The sequence below is a fragment of the Chrysochloris asiatica genome, unplaced genomic scaffold (assembly GCF_000296735.1).
Source record: "Chrysochloris asiatica unplaced genomic scaffold, ChrAsi1.0 scaffold00014, whole genome shotgun sequence".
NCBI lineage: Eukaryota > Metazoa > Chordata > Mammalia > Afrosoricida > Chrysochloridae > Chrysochloris > Chrysochloris asiatica.
The window spans coordinates 4106304-4129555 of NW_006408532.1; the positions used below are offsets into that span (position 1 = coordinate 4106304).

The 23252-nt window shown below is 38.6% G+C and overlaps 1 protein-coding gene across 3 annotated transcripts in view; it reads left to right on the forward strand.

The window, feature by feature from the left end:
- Positions 1–21741, forward strand: part of PBX3 (pre-B-cell leukemia homeobox 3) — a 364451-nt gene extending 342710 nt beyond the window's left edge. The window contains exons 6-9 of one of the 3 annotated variants that reach the window (XM_006834772.1): positions 15120–15285; positions 16479–16591; positions 17365–17454; positions 20223–21741. In XM_006834772.1, the coding sequence (XP_006834835.1) occupies positions 15120–15285; positions 16479–16591; positions 17365–17454; positions 20223–20315 (462 nt within the window). In that variant the 3' untranslated portion in view covers positions 20316–21741. Of the gene's footprint in view, positions 1–15119; positions 15286–16478; positions 16592–17364; positions 17455–20222 lie in introns of those variants that run through there. The other 2 variants (XM_006834774.1, XM_006834773.1) reach the window with 2 other exon arrangements.
- The last annotated feature ends 1511 nt before the right edge of the window (positions 21742–23252 follow it).

A 23252-nucleotide genomic window follows, 5' to 3' on the forward strand; every position in this document is an offset into this window, starting at 1 on the left:
GCTTTCATTTATAAAAACTAGAGTTACATTGAACCTCTCAGGAAAAAAAATCTGGTCTACTATTGTTTAAAGAGAGAGGTTGAATTTTAATTCTGGGTGCTGATTTGTTGTCTGGAAGTTGGCATTATCCTTCAGTGCTGCTCATGGGAAGCAGTTCCACAGTTGTGATGTCAATATTTAGAAATCTATTGAAGAGGTTTCCATAGAACCTGTGAAAGAAAATTGTTATTAAGTTGTACACTTAATACAGTTTTGTTTTTTTAATGAGAAAGGTAATTAAAAAAAAAAAGTCTTTAGCTGAATGCATCATCTAGGGTAATTTAGAACTTTCACCCTCACTATGTGTTTTAGGTTGATGAGGGTCACAGTACAATAACAAGTGACACCCCTCATCAACCTAAAACACATAGTGAAGGTGAAGTTCTAAATTACCCTAGATGATGCTATATATATGTTTGCGGATGAACCTTTTAGTGAATGAGCGGTTATCAGTTTATCAAGTTTAGAATAGAAAGGACATAGCCAAACTATGAGAATGTCAGCGGATTATAGGCAATGAAAACTTTTTTTAAAATTTAAATAAACAAAACAAAACTACTTGACAAGTGAACCTGTTTTAAATGACTTCAATACTATAGAAACTAAATTTCTATTTGTTCACTTCTTCCATTAGAAGTGGGTTGTATTCCAAAAGTTGGTTTTCAAAACAGTTGTTAGGAATTTAGAATATATTTTCCAAAAAGATAAAGGAAAACAATAGTTTGGATTTTTGGACTAGCCCACATTCTAAAGTAGGAAATATACTTTGTTGGTGGATAGTGTGTGCTGTTAATCAGTGATAGTCCTAGCCTAGCCATTTAATCAAATGTAAAATAAGTACAACTGAATAAAGGATCTTTTTTTTTTTTTTTAAAGAGTATTAAGGGAAACCTGATTTTATTTGCTGTTGTTGTTATGTGCCGTGGAGTTGGTTCTGACTCATAGTGCTCATAGTGACCCTGCACAGGGTTTCCGAGGCTGTAAATCTTTATGGGAGCAGAAAGTCTCGTCTTTCTCCCGCGGAACAGCTCATAGTTTCAAACAAAGGATAGAAAAGAATGTGTTACTTTAGACAAGATGTATAACCGTTCTTATCTCAGTTTTTGCAGCTGTAAAGCTGGGTCATTGTGAGGATTAAATAAGGTAACCATGGAACAATGGTTGCCTTATTATAAGCACAGCTAACCACAAGGTCAGCAATTTGAATCTGCCAATGGCTCCTCGGGAGAAAGATGAGGCGTTCTGTGAAGATTTACCGCCTTGGAAATCCTATACAGGTTCACTATGAGTCAGAACTGATTCAAAAGCACACAACCACCACCATCACCAAGTGCTATGATATAGGCAAATCTGGGATCCAAACCCATTGTCTTGCCAAGGGTCAGGGTGTGTTGAAACAGGAATGAAGTATTATATAGTGCTGTCAGGTCTTTATGCAAAGCTGTTGTTTAGCCAGATGTATGGCAGACAGGAGCTTTATTCTGAGAGTAACTACTCTCAGATAGAAAATTTATTATGTTCAAGTGTGTGGGAACATTCCCTTTCCCCTTCTTTCACTGCTACCTAAGCCTCATTGCCAGCATCCCACCATCACTGGGAGCATAGGTTGGCTCTCCTGAAATCTGAAGTTCCTGTGAAAAGGGTGACCTGCCTTAGTTACTGCAGGAAGTAAGCATTGCTTGTGCACTGTGGACCTTTGAGGGGTTTGTTGTTGCTGGTGTTGGTTTCAAGAAAAGGAAAGGAAACACTAAAATCTACTGGATGACTGATACGGTCCAGGCACAGTCCTACATTTTTGACATGTTATTTAATATTCACAGCAGCCATCATTAACCTCTGTTTTAGATGAGGAAAGGAATACCTTAGATAGATAGTGTTACTTGCTTAAGGCAAGAAGTCAAGAAATTGCAGAGGTGGTATTCATACAGAGGTCTGTTTGATCCTCAAGCCCATGCTCTAACTGTCCTCTGGATTCTCTAGGGAATGCACACAGTATGGTATCTGAGGTATATGCTGACTTTAGGTCCTTATATGTAAACATTACTGAATGCTTGGGAGAGAAAGGGAGAAATTTTAGGTTTTATTAACACCATTAACCTTAAAAATTGAATAGTAGCTGACTTTTCTCTCTCATTTCAAATTGAATCATATAATGAAGATAAAAACATATTGATTAGGGAGAAACTATTAGAGGTAAAAATGTTTACCATGTGAATATGCTGCATATTCCATTATACTTGATTTAGCACTTCAACATTTCATAATCTGTTACATTTAATTAGGCACAGTACATAAAGTAGGCATCACAAGTAAACATGGAGAAACACAATGGCAAATTTTTCTAAGGTTTGTGCTTCATAAATTTTCAGTTTGCTAATCTCAATAATGATATTTTAGTGTCAGCTGCTCCTTTTTCAAACAAGTGCTGACTCCTCACTGATGCAAAGAAGCAAGACTAAAGAATAGACTATAAAGTTCTGCAATTCTGTCTCTTTGAAGATTAAGTCTTTAAATAATAACTTTTACCTTTTATTTACTGTTGTTATTAGCATAAAACACTGTGGTAGAATTTAGAATGTGGGATAAAATTAAAACTAATTAATTTATTGATTTTTCAGTATTTATAGAGACATGTAGTTGGTTTAGGACTCTTAGTGTAATGTAGGATCAGCACTGGACTGCGAGCCACAAGGTCAGCAGTTCAAACCCATCAACTGTTCCCCGGAAACCCTATATAAGGTCACTTAACAACGATAACATAGTTGGCTTAGCTTTTTTGTTTTAAACATGGAGTTTTTCTTAATTGCAGAGCAGTTTGGGATAATATTGTAGTACCTTAAGATTTATAATATGTCTGATTTAAAATATTTTAAGAATTATAGGGCATGCCAGTTGTTTCCTCCAAATGCAACACAGGCAGGATCATTCACTCCTATAGCTCTGTGGGCCAGCACAAGGCTCTGGTGCTCAGAAACATTATTCAAAAACTTCTAAGTGACTTTTAAAAAAAAGATTCCTTTTTTTTTTTTTTCATTAAAAGGTACATTTTTTGCTAATAAATATCTAATACTGACTTAAAAGAATTTGGAAAATACATGAAAGCACACAGGAAATCACAAAAAAGAAATTGCTTATAAACCCACACTCAAAGATAATCACATCCCATTCTGTGCATGTTTGTGTATGTCTAACATAGTGGAGTACGAACTGTGCTGCTAACTGCCAAGTCAGTAGTTCGAATCTACTAGTCACTCCATGGGAGAAAGAGGAGGCTTTCTGCTCCCATAAAGAGTTACAGTCTTGGAAATCCTCAACAGGTCGCTATGAGTTGAAACCGACTCAGTGGCACACAACCATCACCAACATGTGTGAGTATTTTTATTTTTCATGCTATATTTAAAAAAAGAAAAAGGTGTCCTTTCCTCTCTTTACAATATATTATGAATATTTCTCCTATGTCAATAAAATTTCTTCCACAGCATGATTTTTAATCAATGATAGTATTCCATTACACACATGCTATAAATTAATCTTCTGGGGGTTAGGTATTAATTATAATTAGGACTGTAGTGATTATCTTAGTACATGTGTCTATAAATATTTCTTTAAGATAAGTTCTTAGTAATGCTTAGCCAAAGAGTTCTGGCTTGTTCTGCAGAGATGTTACACTAAATAATATGTAAAGTGAGTCTACCTCTTTAGGTTCATTTCTTTAATCAAAATGTTTTTGGTTTCCTAAGCTGACAGATTTTGTCTAGTTCCAAAAGATCATTGTAATGCATGAAAGGGGTTGCCCAAGTGGGCTCAGTTATTATAGTGAAATTCTTCTCTAGTCATGGAATTTCCATCATGGCTCACACAGAGAAGTTAAAATATAATTTTAGAGTCCTGGTGTGGCGCTGTGGGTTAATGCGCTAGACTGCAAGGTCAGTTTGAAACACGAGGTTGGCAGTTCAAGCTCACCAGTTGCTCCTTGGAAACCCTATTCAGGGTCTTTATGAGTCGGAACCAACTCCATGGCACACAACAACAACAACAAAATTGGAGTGAGCCTAATCACTTAAGGCAACAAGCTAAGATATACATATTCTACGAAGTACTGGAAGATATTTGAAAGGAACGGATGACTTTAAGGTCTTCACCATCCATTTTTCCTTCCCTATATATATATTCCTTCCTGAAATTGATCTTCCTAAGAAAGTTGTTGTGGCAAAGGCATCTTATGAGTTGTGCTTTCCCCTCCTCCCCTTTTTCCTTTTTTATGAAAGAAAGGGATATCCCCACCTTATACTCACACTGCCCAAAATGTGAGACTTGCTCAAGTGCCCAACAAGGGATATGTGAAACACTGGTGATAAAAAGTCTCCTTCAATCAGCATTTCATAACCTTCTACCCATCTGACTAAGAAAGGAATATCTGATAAAACCTTACTTTTTTTAATAGTCCATATGTATTTATCATAATAAGCATTTGTATTGCTTTGGTCAATTTTGGACTAACTATAATGATAGCTTAATCCAGAAGGAAATGTAGAGCCTTATAATTACAGGAAATAAAAACTATTTAAAAATGCCCGTACTCATACTTTCTTTGTAAAGCATAAAAGTAAATTGCATTCAGATAAGATGGGAGGTAAATGAAATGGAAATATACTTTTGAGAATAAAAAATGAAGAGTAAAATTTTGGACTATGAAAGAACATGTTTATGTATGAGAGGGCTTCAAAAAATTCATGGAAAATAGAATTAAAAGATAATGGAATTTTTCCTTGAACTTTGGAAGCCCCCTCGTATTTTTTTTTTTAAGTGGATTTTGTTTTTGTTGTTTGCCATCAAATTGGTTCCGACTCATAGCAACCCTGTAGAGGGTTTTCAAGGCTGTAAATCTTTATGAGAGCAGAAAGCATCATCTTTTTCCTGAGGAGCAGCTTCTGGGTTCAAGCTGCTGAGCTTGTGGTAAGCAGTCCAATGTGTAACCCACTATGCCACCAGCACCCCCTTTTAAAATGGATGTTGTTGTTGTTTTTACGTGTCATTGAGTCAGTCCAGACTCATAGTAACCCTGTATAGGGTTTGCAAGGAGTGGCAGGTGAATTTGAACTGCTGACATTTTGGTTCAAACTGACCTTGTGGTCCAGTGCTTTATCCCACAGCGCTACACCACTCAAATCCCTGTGTTATTTATATTTCATTGGATACAGAGTCACGATGAGTCAGAATTGACTCATTGGTACTTAACAACAACAACAGCATTTTAAAGAATAAAGGCTTATTTTTAAATGTCAACAATTATGACATGTTGAAATTATTTACAACTATATAGTCTTATAATGAAAAATTGTAGATGCCAACCTAAAAAATGTACAGGGAAGAAAAAATGTGTGTGGGATACATGGTTTTTCAAAATAACTTTAGGGAATAGTCCAGCAAAGCTGCATGCAAACCAACCATATGGAACACCTGACCTCAGGCAGCCTCACCAGAACACATACCTCACTGTGTTCTAGAATCAGGCTTGGTCCCTGCCTCTGAGCAGTGCTGAAATGAGTGATTGGAGATGTGAGAGAGCATGTAGCCCTCCCTTCCACTCTTTCCCTTGCCTAAGGCATTTCCCCCTCCCCCACCTTTCCTCTTCCTTAGTGAGAGCCTATTGGACCTTCAGAGGACTTTGGTCTTGCTGAACTCCCCAGGCACCAATGCTCTTTTCCTCTCCCACTGCCACCTCATTCTCCACAGTAGATATGTTCCTCCCTTGTTAATTCTCTACCCAGATACCACCTCTTCCAGATATACTCCTTGCCCTTTAGAATGAGTTGCTTCTCCCTCTTTCACTATAAAAGAGGGGTTTAGAGGTTGAGAAGGGGAAAGGGAGTTAGACAGGAGATTAGAAGTCTCTAGACTCTTGGAGGAATCCATAATAGAAAAAGGCAGCAGCTGACACATTTGGCCTATTTGTGTCACCATGAGCTTCTGAAGGTTTCTAATATCTGACACATGGGATCTCAATAAAAGTATGATTGAATTGAATTGAATCTAAGGTCCAGGTCAAGTTCCACCTTACCCTGAAAGTCTCCTCTGATTTTCCAGATTTACTGGGACTTTCCTGCCTCCAAATCCCTGCTGCACTTAGAATCTGTACTATATGATTCAGTGTGTGATCATCCACTGCCCTGCAGTTTTGGCTAGTTATTTCTAGTGTCTAGCATTTTTTCATGACCAGATTATAAATTCTAGACAGACAGAAGTCACATTTTTAGTTTTCATCTACTCACAGCACCTAGTATGGTACTACCCATAACAGATGCTTAGTAAACATTCCATAGTTGATTATGGTGGTGGTAGTTATGTGTCATGGAGTTGGTTCTGACTCACAGGGACCCTGCATAGGGTTTCCAAGGCTGTAAATCTTTACAGGAGCAGAAAGCCTCACCTTTCTCCCACAGAGCAGCTAGTAATTTCCAACTGCTAACCTTGAGGTTAGCAGCCCAATTCATAGCCACTACAGTACCAGAGCTCTTTTAGTCAATTATAGCAGAAGAAAATATTGATGGTGAGTCCTTGGGTTGAATTCTGGAACCATCACACTTTCCTGTGTGATTCTGGGCACTTTATTTACATACAATCTGGATCTCTTCTTCATTGATAAAACATGGGCGGTATAGTAATAACTAACATGTATTGAGCGATTGCTATGAGCCAAAATTATTAATAGACTCAACAATACTATGAAGAGGGTATTATTACCATTATTATTCTCGTCTTATATGAGAAGAGGCTCCTGATATGGTGCTGTGGGTTAATGCGCCAGACTGCAAAGCCATTTGAACTGCAGGGTCAGCAGTTCAAGCTTACCGGCTGCTCCTTGGAAACCCTGTACAGGGTTGCTATGGGTTGGAACTGACTCGATGGCACTTAACACAGCAACAACAGCATATGAGAAGAGACTGTAACTAAAATAATCTGCCCAAGGTCATACAGCTTGATAAATGGATTTGGAACCAGCCTCTAAGTTTCAATCACTCAGCTCCTGTGTCTGACTTTTTTACCTCAGAGAATCCACAGTTCTAGGTGAGATAGTAAGTAAAAGCTATTTTTTAAACGGTTAAAATGTTAAACAAAAATGAGTCTACTTATTATATTATGGGGAAAACATTTTTACTCTGTAAAAATAATCACCAATCTGCACCTGAATTGCATGGGGGAAACTGCATGGCTATAGTTCATGAGACATACTGGAAGCGTTTCTGGCTGCTTCCTTGCCTTGCAGATTTCCAAAACCTCAGCAAGCGGCACAGTGTTCACTCTTCACTACTCATTCCCCTGGTTACCAAAGGCTTGTGGTCTGAGGGCTGATAGCCATGAACAGCAGAAGAAGGACAATACTTATGCTTTGTTTCTGTTTTGAATTGATCTTAAAATTCTTGCCTGGCCCTTCACCTTCACAATCTAGGATCATGAGTCCTTGACACATGACACAAAAGAGGAGCACAGAACAGTGTATTCCCTCTTTCACTCCATCAGTAGTTTGCCTTGTTTTTATTCTGGGACTGATATACAGAGATGGAGTATGCTCTGCTTACTGAATTCCCAGTGTGTACTGCCCTCACCCTTAATGAATGAGGGAAAAGGGGCCACAATGATCTGTAGCTTTTGGTACTTCCTACTAGGGGTTTTTTATCCAGCTAATTGTATCTGTTTTTCAAATTTATGAAAAAAATCTCCCGGATTTAAGTGTCAATTTTTACATTAATTATGCTGATTTCAGTTGCAGCAATGTGGTCTTATTAGCTGATTGCTGTGATACTCAAATCTGTGATATCAGAGTGTGATGTGCATATTTTAATTTGAGAAATAGTTTAACATTTTAAGATATTCATTTAGATGTGGTTATGCAGGTTAAACATAACGTATGATCACTGCTTCTTTCATTGCTTCCAATTAAACCTTGCTTGTTAGTTTAACCTCTAGGTAATCCCATCAAACAATTGATGTCAAGGAAACACTGCCCACAGTAGCTTCGGATGAGTGGCCATTAATTTTAATTGCCTTGATATTAAAGATTAAGAAGTATTGGGACTAGCAGAATAGAAACGATCTGATGTCAAGCAAATCCACTTGCTAAAGCTTCCCCAGGCTGCTGGTGATATTAAAATTTTACTGTGAGAATTAAATAAGCCTTTATTAGTGATGACTGTTGTTTGATTGGTCCAGGGGTATGCATAAACAGAAGATTCTTACATATCTAGAGATGAGACCTTCAATGGTACAGAGATTCCTCAATTATGAAACTGTTAATAAAGCTGTAACCTGATTTTCCAGGCTAGGTTTCATTAATGTATTATAGCTTCTCTGATTGTCAAGGTAATATTAACTACAAAGTATGGAATACAACAGAGAATTGTTTAGAAGAAGAGAATTTTAAGATGGGCCTTTGTTGCTAAATTCAGAGTTGGGGAATTTTCATTAATTATGCTTAAGAAATGCCAAATTCCCTCTCAACCAGGAATAGCCCCTTTGTATTATAGATATATTCAACACTTAACTCTTTCAAAAACTAATAGTTTTATTCAGGCAAGCTAGAGTGGTATATAGTATATTTAAGGAGTCTTTTATAATCCAGCCCTCTAGGTCTGCCTCCTGAAGCAAAGGCATGCATAGTGGGAGGTAAGACAGGTTCTAAGAGAACTTGCTTTAATAAGCATAATCAGAACTTATACTTTTAGGATCCTTCCCCCTAAATTGATTCAGAATTTTTATATCTTTAAAGTCATATAATTTTGTTGTGACACTGGCTCCTACTGGTCACTGAAACTGACCTTACCTGGTACAAAAATGCTGCCCAGAGTGTCACACCAATGTCATTTCTGACTTTTCCCTCTTTTCTGACTCTCATAGCTAATCAGTGGCCAAATTCTGCCTATTCCTCCTCCATAATATCTGCCCTTTCTATTCCTGCTGTGCATCCTGGCTCACTCCCTCTTTGCATCCTTACCTTTGTACTTTCCTAATTCTTCCTGCCACTACTATGTCCTACAGAACTAGCATGCATCTACTGGGGATCAGTGAAAAGGGGCAGAGCAGGCAGATTGGGATTAGGTCCCATAGGAGGGAGGAGTTTAAGTTTGAGGGCCTTGGAAATTTTCAAGGGGAACAAGATAAGTGGAAAGAAGATAATGTCTAACTCTAGAGAGAAAGGAGTTGAGAATGGTTTTGAGGCTTCTGTCTTGAGTAACTGGGTAATTATTTGATCATGGCATTATTTGAAAAAGGAAGGCACTAGGAGGAGAAATAGGTGGGGGCAGCATACGTTATAATAGTCTTTAGTTCTCAACAGTACTGTCATGTGGGAGAATATACTCATATATGACCATGTAGATGTGGGAACTGAGGCCAGTGAGTAAAAATGAAAGAAAACTAGATTTAGTTCAAAATAAAGACAACTGCCAAGAACCATCCAACCATGGAATTAGGTACTGTGTGAGGTAATAAGACCCACATTACTGACGGTGGTGATACCATGAACACAAAGAGGAACTAGAGAAGAAAGTGCAAGTTCAGAGGACAAGTGGGTTCTTTTCTAGACCTATTGGATTGGAGGTTATGGCAGCACATTTATATGGAAATGTCTTAACAATTGAGAACTGAAAGTTTATATATAAACTAGCAATAGAGATTGCAATCTGGGAGTTGTCCATACAGAAATGATCATTGAAGCTATGAATATAGATAAGATTCCTCAAAAAAAAAAAAAAAAAAGAGAAAAGAGGACCAAGAGCTAAGTCTCAGAGAATACAACAGAACACACACACACACACCCTGGTGAGTCATCAGGAAAAGGAGCAGATGTTGGAAATAACCCAGCAGTTGCATGAAGTCAGTTCCAGGTCACTGTAATCCTTTCTGTGTGTGAGCAGAAGGCACTGTGGCCTATCGGGTTTTCGGTGACTGATTTTTCAGAAACAGATTGCCAGTTCTTTCTTCTAAGACATCTCTGGTGGACTCAAAACTCCAACCTTTTGGTTAGCAGCCAAGTAGATAAACTGTTTGTACCTTGCAGGGACTCCATTGAAAGAGAAATTGTAGTATAATGTTACAGAAACAAAGAAAGAGCTTTATGAAGGAAGGATGATAATGATAAGTAACAGATACTGCTGAGAAGTCAGACAAATTGAGGAGCGAGAAAGGGCCATTGGATTTTAGAAAAGGGTGCCCTGTGAGTGTTTTCATAAAGGTGTGAGGGTATAAGGCAGATTGTTAAGAGTTACGGAGTATCTGTTTGAGGAAGATGAGAGAAAAAGCATAGGACACTCATTCAAGAAGTCTGGCAAAGAAAGATAAGTTTCTTTTATAGCGGGGAAAATATGATATTTTTACAGAAAATGAGAGATTTAAAAGTTCTTAGAAAAAGCAGTTAATTGATGGCATAAAATCTCAAAGTGGATGGGAGGAGATGGGACAGAGAGAAGGGATAAGGCAGCTTTATAGAACAATGAAAAGATAAGCATTTGAGAAATTATACTTTCCTCCTTTATACTGTTTCACCTCATTCCTTCTGTGTTCATCATCTTGTTTTGGAAATAACAATTGTATACCTTTGGTGTTATAACTTGCTTATTTTACAAATATCAATCACTTCCTAATGTTCTTTGCTTGAGTTGATTCCATACCCTGCTTTCTGTGTTTTGTGAAATCTGGGTTACCCTGAGAATTCCTTACGTGGGCACATAAATTTCTTAAGTTGATCCCTCTTTTCTTTTTTTATATGTTATATACAGTTGTATCACTAGGAATGCAGTTTTTAAACTTTTTATTGTAAATTGAGTAAAGGTTTACGGAGCAGATTATTCATTTTATATTCAACAAATCATACAAGTTTCATTTCAATGCTTTCAGCTTCCTCCATGTAACATCAGTTATCCCATTTTCTCCCTGTGATTCATGTTTCCATCCCACCTTCTTTCCCAACCCTGTAAATGTTGTCTTTTGGTAAATGCTACCTTTTTTTATCTTGAATGGTTGATCATATCATGGTGTGCTATGATCAACTAACTAGTGTTGTTGTCTCTCCCCCCTGCCCCCATCCACCCATATACCTATCTACTGCTTAGTTGAAAATTGAACCATGAGGGTGAGTTCAGTTCTAGGCCTGCATGGTGACCAAGGGCCATAATCTCAGGTTCTACCAGTCTTTAGCTGACCAAGAAACCTGATTATTTTATGATTTTCAGTTTGGTTCCACAGTTTCCCATACTCTATACAGGACCTTCTAATGTGATCTCTTTCAGAACAGTTGGTAGTGGTAGCCAGACACCATCTAATTCTTCCTGTCTCAGGGTCATGGAGACTAATGCTCACATGTTCCATTAATCCATTGAATTAATTGATTCCAAGCCTCTTCAGTTTTCATCATTCTTCTTTCCTCCATACAGAGAAAGACCAATAGTTACACCTCAGATGACTGTTAATGAACTTTTAAGATCCCAGTTGCTATATCAAAGTAGAATGTAGAACATTGTCTTTGTGGACTATGTTATGCTAACTGACCCTGGTGTTCCCCATGACTATGGTCCTGAGCTTCCAGGCCTAGCAATTCAAGGAATGCATCTTGAAGTCACAAGTTTCTCTTGAGACATTTTCTCATGTAGGGAATCTTTGACCGTGGAATGATGCCTCCTCCTTCCCCCCCCCCCCCCTTTAAAGTGTGTATGTGTTTTCCCTTAAGCAGCTATATGTTCTCTTCCTTCATTATTATGATCTCCAAAATGAGCTAGTAATTTCTCCTAAGACTCCTTGTGATGTGGCAGTATATGGTGGGAAAGGAAAAAGAAACATGCTTGAGTCAGAAGACTTAGGTTTTAATCCTGGTTACTGGGTACATAGTTTTTTGGTATTGTGCCTTTGGACCAATTCTTTAGCTTCCTTTGAACCTCATTCACCTCATTTGTAAATGAGGCTAGTGATACCTACTTTATGGAATTGCTGAATGGGTTAAGTATGAGCACTGAAAGGTCTGCATGGAACACAGATTTGGCCTTCAATGAAAGTTAGCTAAATCCCATTCTTCTGTTGTTTGTGTGCATTGTGATAGACTGGACTTGAAGGTGACCCTACTGAAGAGGGTAAAGAATAGGGTTGCTATTAAAGACATGCATACACCAGAGTTGCCAGATCAGAGGTAGGACAGGCTTTTCCTTGAGTGCCACAACTAGAATTTGTATGGCAGACTGCAGCAATGTAGAGATAGTAGCCTCATTTTAGGACTGTACAATAAATTCATAGTTTCCATTGAGGTCAAATTTTCATTCATAAAATGCAGAGATCTTAAGTATCTACTTCATTGACTTTTGACAGTTGTGTATACAAGGAGTTGGTACACTTTTCTATAAAGGACTGGATAGTAAATATTTTAGGTTTTATGGGCCAACAGGCAAAATCAAAACGATTATTAGGTATTTATATAGCAAGCAGTCCTGGTGTGGCACTTAGGATAAGCACTAAACTGCTAACTGCAAAGTCAGCAGTTTAAACCCACCAACGGCTCCTCAGAAACCCTGTACAGGATTGCTATGAGTCATAACTGACTTAAAAGCACTTAACAAACACATATAACAAGAGAGAAAAGAAATTTCTACAGAAATTTTATTAATGAAATTGAAGTGAATTTTATGTAATTTTCACATGCACAAAATATTCTTTTTTTTTTTTTTTCTAACCATTAAAAAAATGTTGAGCATACAAAATCACGGGCCAGACCAGATTTGGCCTGTAAGTCATCGTTGGTTGACTCTTGGTGTACATGTATGTAACACTATCTCAGTCAGACACCTAGTCCTTGAAATTAAGATTAAATGAAACAATGTGCACAAAGGGCTCTGCATAATGCTTGGTACATAGGATGTTGTTGTTGTTGTTGTTGTTGTTGTTGTTGTTAAGTGTCATCGAATTGGTTCCAACCCATAGCAACTCTGTATAGGATTTCCGAGAAGTGCTTAGTGAACTTGAACCGTTGACCTTACAGTTCAAAAGTTTTTGAGGTCTGACGCATTAACCCACAACGCCACACCAGGACTCCGGTACATAAGCTATATTCATTAAATAATAGTTATTATATGTAAGTACTACTGATATGAGTCCTGGTGTGGCGCTGTGGATTAATGCTCCAGACTGCAAAGCCATTTGAACTGCAAGGTCTGTGGTTCAAGCTCACCAGTTGCTCCATGGAAACCCTACACAGGGTCGCTGTGGGTCAGAACCGACTCGATGTCACTTAACAACAACAACAACTACTATTTTATAGTGGAAGGAAGAAAGAATGCATACAGTCCTTCAGAAAAAGATGGTGGAGTAGACATAATGTAGGAAGTCCTGACATTAGCTGTAGCATATTTACTTCCAGATGGGTTTTGTCTTATTTCTGTCTGATGAAACTGTGTTCATGATTACTGGATGGGTCCTCAGCATGCATACTTGCAAGTCTGTACTCACTTGCATGTGTGTGTACATGTATACACAGTGATTCCCAGGACAGGTCAGCATAAAGGCAGTATCAAGGACAGCATTACCTTACTCATGCGGCTACCTTGCAGGACTCTCTGGCTTCTTCTGGAAAGATGTCTTAGGTTGAAGAATGAAAGTTCCACTTCTAAATCAATTCAAGGCTTGGTGGAAATGGAGATGCTCAACAAGGATTGCCCACTGATGCAAATTCATTTGAAAGATTTTGAGCTACACATCACTCCTTATTCAGGGGCCCTGAAAAATTGTTGTTGTTGTTGTTGTGTGCCATGGAGTCGGTTCCAACTCATAGCAACCCTGTAATAGTGACCCTGTACAGGGTTTCCGAGGCTGTAAATCTTTACGGGAGCAGAAAGCCTCATCTTTCTCCCGCAGAACAGCTGGTAGTTTCAAACTGCTGACCTTGAGGGTCGCAGCCTGATTCGTAACCGCTACGCTACCAGAGCTCCTTAGGGGATAATATACTTAAGGGTAGAATAGAGACCCCACCCAGCCTGATACCACAGCAACATGCCTTTTTGACAAATTATTAAGAAGTATTTCAAACTGTTATTTGAACAAAGGAAAGATAAATCGCTTTATATGGCAAGTGAGTACTTTCTTATGCATTGTAGGTTTTATCTTTTTATTTTTAATATAGCTCAACTACAGTTGTCTGTATACAAACAACTATGAGTAGTGAGTGAGTCCTGGGTGAAGTTTTGCTGAATGCAAAATGTGATGAAATCTGTCTGTTGCTAAGATCATCTTTAGAAATCTCTTTTCATTTGTACTGGCTGACATTAAAAATAGTTTGCCAAAGAAATAATATATTCCACCTGATGAAATATACCACTTCTCTGCATTTGCACTTACCTTCACTGGAATTTCTTGAGTTTTCAATTGTGACCTTCCAATGTGTTAACTGGCAGAGTTTGAGCGGCCATGTTGACAGAATACAGTATCTCTTAAGGCAGGAGACATAGGGGTTTTTCGGCCATTATTAATTGATGTTGCTCTTTTCAACAGACCATACATTAGTCTACTATATAGTGGCCAAAATTGATCTAGACTTAAAATGAAAAATAACTCATTCTTTCCCAGATATTTAGTATAACTTACCTAACAGCTGCTTCTCGAAAATACTATACAGGGTTGCTATGGGTTGGAAACGACTTAACGGCACTTAACAACAACAACTTAAACTTAGCTGTTATTTTCCTCAGCTTTTTAATTACTTTGGGGGAGCCTGTACATTTCTCTACATAATATGCCAATTGGATATTTCATTATAAACAATGCGATAAGCCATTTTAGTGCCATTGTGGCTAACTCCAAGATGTGGTGTTATTCCAAAATGGTCTGGAAGGATTGTCAAAAGAGAGAGTGGATCATAATGCTACTCCTTTTAGAGCTTTCATTACTGTTCATTGGCAGTACACTATTCACAGGATGAGGTGAAAGGCAAGGAATTGGGTTTCCCTAAGATAGCATCCCCTGGTGTCCAATAGTTCCTATTAGAAGCTTAACTTTCTTTTCCACTTTACCTCTCTTCCCCTTCACCACCCCATCCCTGCAACATGTAGGTATCCAACTGGTTTGGCAACAAACGAATCAGGTACAAGAAGAATATCGGCAAGTTTCAGGAAGAAGCTAACCTCTACGCTGCAAAGACAGCCGTGACAGCCGCACATGCAGTAGCCGCAGCTGTGCAGAACAACCAGACCAATTCACCCACCACGCCAAATTCTGGTGCGTACTGGGTGCTTGCTCCCTACTTGGGCCAGGCAGCTTTATGCCACAAAGGCCAGGAAAGAGCCATACTGAGGGCACAGTGGAGTTATAAAGGAAGAATGTCCTTATGAGTTAAAATGTGGGCTTGTTAAGTCTTGGGATTGGTAAGTGAGTGGATGGCCAAAGCTGTAAACCCACTTTTCTACAGTGAGAGCACCCTCTTTTCTGGTGATTTGATTACTGAATTCAGTAATCAGGTAAAGTGCTATCACTAATGATTATTTTGGTTATACTGTTCCATGTATCACTTCTAAGGTCAATAGTGGTCTGTCAAAGACTGGACTAGGAGACGTGTGAAATGTAGCCATTGCCAGGAGCTGGAATGTTGGGTTTAAGTACAGCAGCACTTTCTACCTAATGTAGTCACAGCCTCTGTTTTGCTGTCCTGTGGAGCAGTACTTTACTTCTGTCTAAGCAGGATTAATGGTCATTAGCTATTTAGGATAGGTTACCTGGTAGCGTAGTGGTTACGAATCGGGCTGTGAACCTTAAGGTCAGTGGTTTGAAACTACCAGCCACTACGCGGGAGAAAGATGAGGCTTTCTACTCCCGTAAAGATTTACACCCTCGGAAACCCTGTTCAGGGTTGCTATGGGTCGGAACCGACTCGACGGCACTTAACAACAACAACAACTTAAATATACCTTTAAAATTTCAACACAATTGAGGGTTTGCTTTGGTTTTATCCGCTACTTCTACCCTCCTCCCAGTTCTTTTTAATGGAACATATAGACAGGTGAAAGGAAAATTAAGTAAAATGTATGTCCAAGAAAAAGCTTCAGAAAAAATTTCTTCACTAGGTAATTGTCCCACATGACAATTAATGATGTTGAAGACTCATTTAGTGATCAAGTCTTGGAGGTAAATGGAAACAAAAGAAAAGTTCCAGGGCAGTTAGTGGGTGTTTTTCTTTTTCTTTTGGTTTGTTCCTTTGTTTCTAATTGGGATTCCTGATGGATTAGACTTCCTAGATGCAAAACTCATCACAGGACCTAACTCTTTGAAGTTAGTCCATCCTCTTAGGTCTGGAAATGCTTTATGTTGTGTACAGTTTTCCCTTCTACACCTATTCTCCTATCCCTGCCTCTAGGTCTTTGAGGATTATGTGTGTAGCTCTCTGTTATTCAGCTACTTAACTCTTTCCTTTCCAGGTTCTTCTGGTTCTTTTAACCTCCCAAATTCTGGGGACATGTTCATGAACATGCAGAGTCTGAATGGGGATTCTTACCAAGGGTCCCAAGTCGGAGCCAATGTGCAATCACAGGTAGGAGAAATGCCCCAACTGGGGCCTTTCTAGCAGGGTAGGGTTTGGGCTCAAAACTCCTTACTCTGATCCCATGGAAGTGGTCTGCATATCTGTGCAGAACCTGTGCTGGGTACCCCCAAACATGACCTATCTGCTCCCACCATTTAATTTAATGAGAAATCCAGTGAACAGTGACTTCTGACGATTCAAAACTTGATGAACTTTGTGAATGCATTCGGCTCTGGCTTGAGCTCATGGAGAGGGATTGGGTGCATCTTATCATTGTATCAAAATAGAACAGAAAACTTGTGTGTGAGAGTGTGTGTATGGTTTAAGAACATATTACTATGTTTTACTTCTGTATATTTTTAAGTGAGAATATAAAAACCTGAGTTCTTAAAGTATATTCCAGGTTCAACTCTTTGTTCATTATTTTAATTAAGTAATAGGGGTGTGTGTATGACAGAGGAAGAGAGAGAGAGAAGGAGAGATTCAGTATACCTATTTCTAAGTAGATTTTGACCCACAGCCGCATATGTTTGGTTGCTATAGATGGGAAGTTTGCAATGCCATGAAGATGTTAGTGTTTGGCTGGCATGAAAAACAAAGATGTGTGAGTTTAAATGTGCAAGGAATTGTTGAAATTCTGCCAGTCACATTTGATTGATAAATTTGTCTTTCATTGAAGATGCTAAACCCTTGTGGCACACATAATTCATATTGTTTCCTTTTGTAAGTGATGATGTTTTAATAGATTTGGGATGATGAATTTTGTTTCGTCTCACTTCTAGGTGGATACCCTCCGTCATGTTATCAATCAGACGGGAGGCTACAGTGATGGCCTTGGAGGAAATTCACTGTACAGTCCACATAATTTAAATGTGAGTACTCTGGGGAACCATATTCCAAGAGCTGTAGGAACAGTGTCAGGCAAACAGAGTGACTAATAAATAAATTAATGGCCATTTGACTTGGCTTCTCATCTTGTTCAGTGTTGGTGGATAGGACGGCACATCTTTGCTGCACTTTTCTTTTATGAGCCTAAATGTTTGATGTTGTATAGATGCCCTTAGAAGTCCTCACATATGCCCAGGAGTGGTGGGCGTTCTGTCATCAATAGGGATTTAAGCACCAGCCCATTAAGACACCATTTCCTACTAGCCATGCTGTATTCCAGGGAGATGGCAGAAAAAAGGTCATTTATCTTAGAATCAAGCAGCAAGAAAAATTCCCAGACACAGAGCAGTGAAGGTGATAACCTTGAATGGCCTAGAGAGATCTACAAACCAAGCTTAAACAAAGAGTTCTATTTGTAAAGCATGTTGCTGCATTGTCGCTGTGGAATGTAAAACATGTTCAGTATTTGTAATGACCTCTCAATTTTTAATTAGATGGATAGAGGAAATAATTTTAGTTTCTAGAGCCAACTAATTAAAACTTGACTTTATTCCCCACCTTGACATGAATGAAAGATGGCAAGTCGCACAGCTCCTGGTAAAGGGGGTGTGGTGGCTAATGGTTCATTATGGTGGCGCTGGGCTGGAGTGGTGAGTAGAACCTATGGTTCCATACTTAGGGAGGAAATGAACTACCCAACACATGCTAGTAGAGTCAGGAATAAAATGGACAGAATTCTTCCTGTTTTGGGCTTGGCTTGCTATGAGAGTAAATATTAATGATTTAAAACGTGATTGAGGGTGTTCAATAGAAAAGGGAAAAAAGGACCATTAAATACTCAAATCTTTTACATTTGAAATGTCAGATCTTTCTTTTTGGGTTTATAAATAACTCATAATAACCCACAACAAACCATATAAAAAGCCTTTTAGTTGCATTTCTCCTTTTTCATTTAAGTGTTTTGAAATGCTTCAGAGAATGTGCGATATCCTTATCAACATGATAAAATATGAAACTGTGATTGCTTGCAGCATTTTACAGACATGAATTCCATCTTCACTGATGAGGCTTGATAAGGCGCTGTTGTATAATACAGTGCATAATCTCAAACCACCAGAGTAAGGATTAATTTATTTTGAAAAAAAGAATGCTTGCTGACAGCCTCTCCTCCAGCTGCCACGCTGGGTAAAAATATTGTACATTTGTTGTTTATAAATTTGGATAAAAGAGGAATGATGTTTACTTCAGATGGAATATCTTTAGACTTGTATCTGCGTAAATTTTTCTTCTAAGTAGATTTTCATACCTGAAAAGGAAAACAGCTTACTTTTTAGATAGAAAAGAGAATTGCCTATAGTTCACACAAATACAAGTGGTATGTCATCATCCAATTCCCCACACAAGTGATGCTTTAAAACTCCCTTATGCACCACTCCCCTACCACCACCCCCCAAAAAAAAAAAACAACAATAAAATCTTAATCCAATATGCCTCAAGCTTGAAAAATCCTTTCCCTCTTGACTTTGGACATCACTGTGGAATTGTTTGTTTTTCTCGCTTTTCCCTTTGATCCTAGAGGTAGAAAAGATTCTTTCTGTGCAGAACTATGCAGTGAATCTAAAGAACAAAAATCATTGGAGAAGAAAAGAATTCCCAGCCATAAGGCTTATCTAAAAGCTGTATGCAGACTGGACAGGGAATCTAGACAGAGTTATCAGCAGCCTAGTGGCACAGCCTGAAAGAAGACATTTTGGATGGCTTTGCAGAATAAGTTCCAGTGGAATGCGAGGGAGGCAAGGGCACCTCGGTGACCCACACTGACGTTGGTTTGAGACGTCGGGTCTGGGACAGTGTTGCAGCAATGGCTACACTGTGCTGCAGGCGCTGGAGTGTGCTCAGCTCAGCTCACCCTTACCTTCTCTCCAGAAAGGCCTGCCCCGTCACTTCCACTCAGTGTTCCCCAACTCACAGGCCCAGCACCTCCCTCTTCTTGACTGACATAAAAATATGTAGCGACAAGCTGTCTGCCACAGCAGAAATCTGATCAGACATTGATTTCAGCAATTGCCTCTATAGGCCAAGACATAAGGCAAATTTGTTTCTGAGTACAGTTATTGCTGATGCAGGTCTGAGGCAGGAAGGGCCAGCGGCATGTGGAAAGCGGTCACAACATCCCAAATAATAACTCCAGTTATAGATAATTGGAGTACAGATTTGAATAGTGTGTGCTTCTCCATAGTTCATGCATTTTTATTCTGGAAGAATCTATTTGGAGGGAAATTCTGGCCTTCATTTTCCAAAGGTTACACTAGCCGGCTGTCAGACATGTATGGGAAAAGGGTGGGCACCTCCTCTCTGGAAATAAAGATTAAGCTGAGTTGAAGTTTATACTTCATAGAACTCAAGGTTTTGCTGAGGCATTGCATTGGGCTTTCCCTTCTTAAAAGATTTCCTTTCTAGTCCCTGTATTTTTGCCAGCAAATCCAAGGCTGAACTTTGTGCCAGCTTGGGGCTAGCTGAAGCCCTTCTTCAGCATGATGATTTATTGCCAAGTCTTCATTAGGTGGGATGGATTTGTTTTACATGCATTTAATCCCACTTTAACACATGCTTCAAACTCCTGCCAAAGTGGGTTTAGAAAATACATTTTGCTAATGCATCTTTGCTCTCATGTTGTCATCTGGATGTTTTAAATTGGGGAGTAGAATTAATATGTAGACATGCACCCGTTGAACTGTGTTTCTCCTTTCAGGCTAATGGAGGCTGGCAGGACGCAACAACTCCATCTTCTGTGACTTCTCCTACTGAAGGCCCAGGAAGTGTGCACTCTGATACCTCTAACTAATCTCTAGCAACACTTTTCCCTGAGCTGACATGCCTTGATAGGTGCATTCAGAGCAATAGGAGGAAAAGGAAAGCGTTTTTGTAGCCCACCGTCTACAGCTTTACTGTAAAACCTTGTCTTATTAGAGAACTTGGTAAATCTGTTTTTTAAGGAGTCATAATCATTTGTATTTATACTTATAACACACAATGTTAAAAAAGCACTTTATCCAATTAGGCCAAGATTTAACATTGTTAACAGTCCTGTAGCTATTTTATCATAATTTATTATCAATATTTTACATTAATGGTTTTGCAGTTGCCAATTACTTGGCCTTAAGGGTAAAAAAAAAGTACAATGTATGCTAGACCTCAATTGTTAAAGCAGATGCAAAGATTCACCTCACCTAAATTTAACTTCTTGCATATCCATTGAAGACTTTGTCTTTCTTTCATATCACTAGTGGAGTTGGAATAAAAGAGCTATTTGGCTGTCTCTGTTAATGATGTTGTGTTTAAGACTCTTCCTCATCGACATTTGTATTACGAGCTCTTATGTTATAATCAGATCAGAGACTGGTAGCATCTTTTCTCTCTGAAAACACCAGAGTCTGCTCAGTAATTCAGTTATGGATCCAGATTGTTCTGAGAGATGAAGATACTTGCTGATAGAGGTGAAACCGAGATCTGTCTGGGGTTTTACGGTGTGCACTGGGTGCTGCACAGACTTGTCAAGGTTTGCTACGTCCTCTGGGCATCCACAAAAGGCCCTGCTCTCTGGAGTGTTGTATATAGTGTAGCAAAAGAGTATTTATACATCTCACCAATCAAAACACAGCTTTATTACCTCATGCGAATTCATACAAACCAATAGAATTTCAACATGTTCTGTAGCTTAGAGTGCTCACTTACTACCTCTGAACAATACTCACGCTGTAGTTTGTCTTTCTTATCTTTTTGCATCTTGTAATTAACTCTTTGTTTCCCTTCATCAAATGTAATGTACATTGTAATCTTTCAAAAGAAAAATCAGGGTTGCATTTGCAACTTTTAAAAAACCGGGAGTGGAAACATTGGGTCTTAATTCAACACTGTTGTAAATACTGAAAAACATTTTGAATGTTCTTCATCTTGTTACTAATCCATGCAAAAAAAAAAAAAAAAAAAAAAAAAAAGAAGCGGCGACTAATTGTGATGCATTCAGATTTCAGTATTCAGTACTGTATATTTCACCCTGTGTAATGGGGCCCCTCTCCTTTCTCTTTTTGTATTGTATGCGATTCTGAAACTGATTGAGTCATGAAAATAATTTGTGGCGGTGATTCTAATGTATTAAAAACGTTTCGTGTTCCTTTCTAACTGGATTACACCCTGGATTGATAAAGTCTTCCTCGTGGTAGTTATATGTAGTTTCAAACATGAATAAACTTTTTGCTTTCATGATTAAATGTTGGTACAGTTTCTTGCTCCACCACCTCAACAAGCCAGTGCAAGAACAGGAGAATCAGGCCTGGCCATGTGAACATGTGACCTGGAGAAGGGACTTTGGGGTGATGGGGATGCTGAAAGGAAAGTAACTGCTCCTGCTAAAGGTGCAAACTCGGTGCTGCCACCCAGATGATCGCTATGCACCTCACTGGATGCTAACACTTGCATGATGCCACCACGAAAGTTGTGTCCCTATTTTCTCAGAAAAATTAAGCAAATGCCCCACAGTCACAGATCTAGGACAAGGGACTACACCTTGAATTCAGTCCTGTCTGCCCTTGGAAAACATACTCTCTGACCCCAAGATATATCTGCCACTTATTAGATGGAAAGATTTTCCCATTTGAATCACCAGCACCCTGTCACATTTACTGCTTCACTTTCCTAACTTCTATGAGATGCCAGTCAAAAACAAGTCAAAGTTTGTCTGAAAAGAATGAGCCTTAGATGCCATTCAAAGAAAAGAAAAACTCTGTAACTTCTTAACATACCTTTTTTAAAGTCTAAACTTGAAACTGTAAGACCAACTAAAAGACTTTTATCTAGATTAAACATTGTTTTTGTTTTATTAAAATTGTAGAAATTCCATATGTTTAGATACACATTTGTCACTAATATCTAAATCTTTGTAATAAAAGAGGTCAATAGCAGGTAATTGGCCTGTTTACTATATCTCAAGGAAATTGACTCACAGGAAATCAGATTAATGTTAATCAGTTGCAGCAAATTGTCTGTGATAAATACAACTGTTTTACTATTTCAGTTGGTAAAGCCAGGCAAAACAAGGTCTAGGGCCACCATTCCCATTAATCTTGAGGCAGTTATACTGTGAGGGTAAACTTTATAAAATAGATTGCCCTCCAAAGCTGTCCTCCCTTACACAGCCTCTCAGCCTGCCTGTAGGAATCTCTCCCTTGGCTAAGTAGTTATTTGCATGATTCAATTAGCTTGTGGGTCAGCCTCTCTTTATCTTTGTACATAAAACAATATGCTGTATGGTTTTGCTAAAATATCCTGGAAACATGACACACATGTACACACACAAATTCATCTTCTAGTATGTCCAAAAAACACACTTCCTAAGAAATTGCTTAGCTTTTAGTTGAGTCTGCTGAGAGATGTACACATCAAATGCTTGTTGGAGATTCACACAAGTTGAGGGAAATATCTGAGTTGTGTCTTCATCTGGGGACGTCTACATGAAAACAACCATTTCCTTACAACACTCGGGTTTAGAAAGTATTTACACATGTCTTCTGTCTACTCCTCACTGCCTCTCTGGGAGGGCAGAAGCACCCTCAGTTGATAGATGAGATAATGGGTACCACACAGACCCTTGGGTCTTGCTGCTAGTGACTATAGGTTTTTTTTTTTTAATGTTTTATTGTGAATTATGTGATAGTTTACATGGGAGAACATTAGTTTTACATTCATTTTATCGTATATTGTCTCTCATTGCCATGGTTACAAT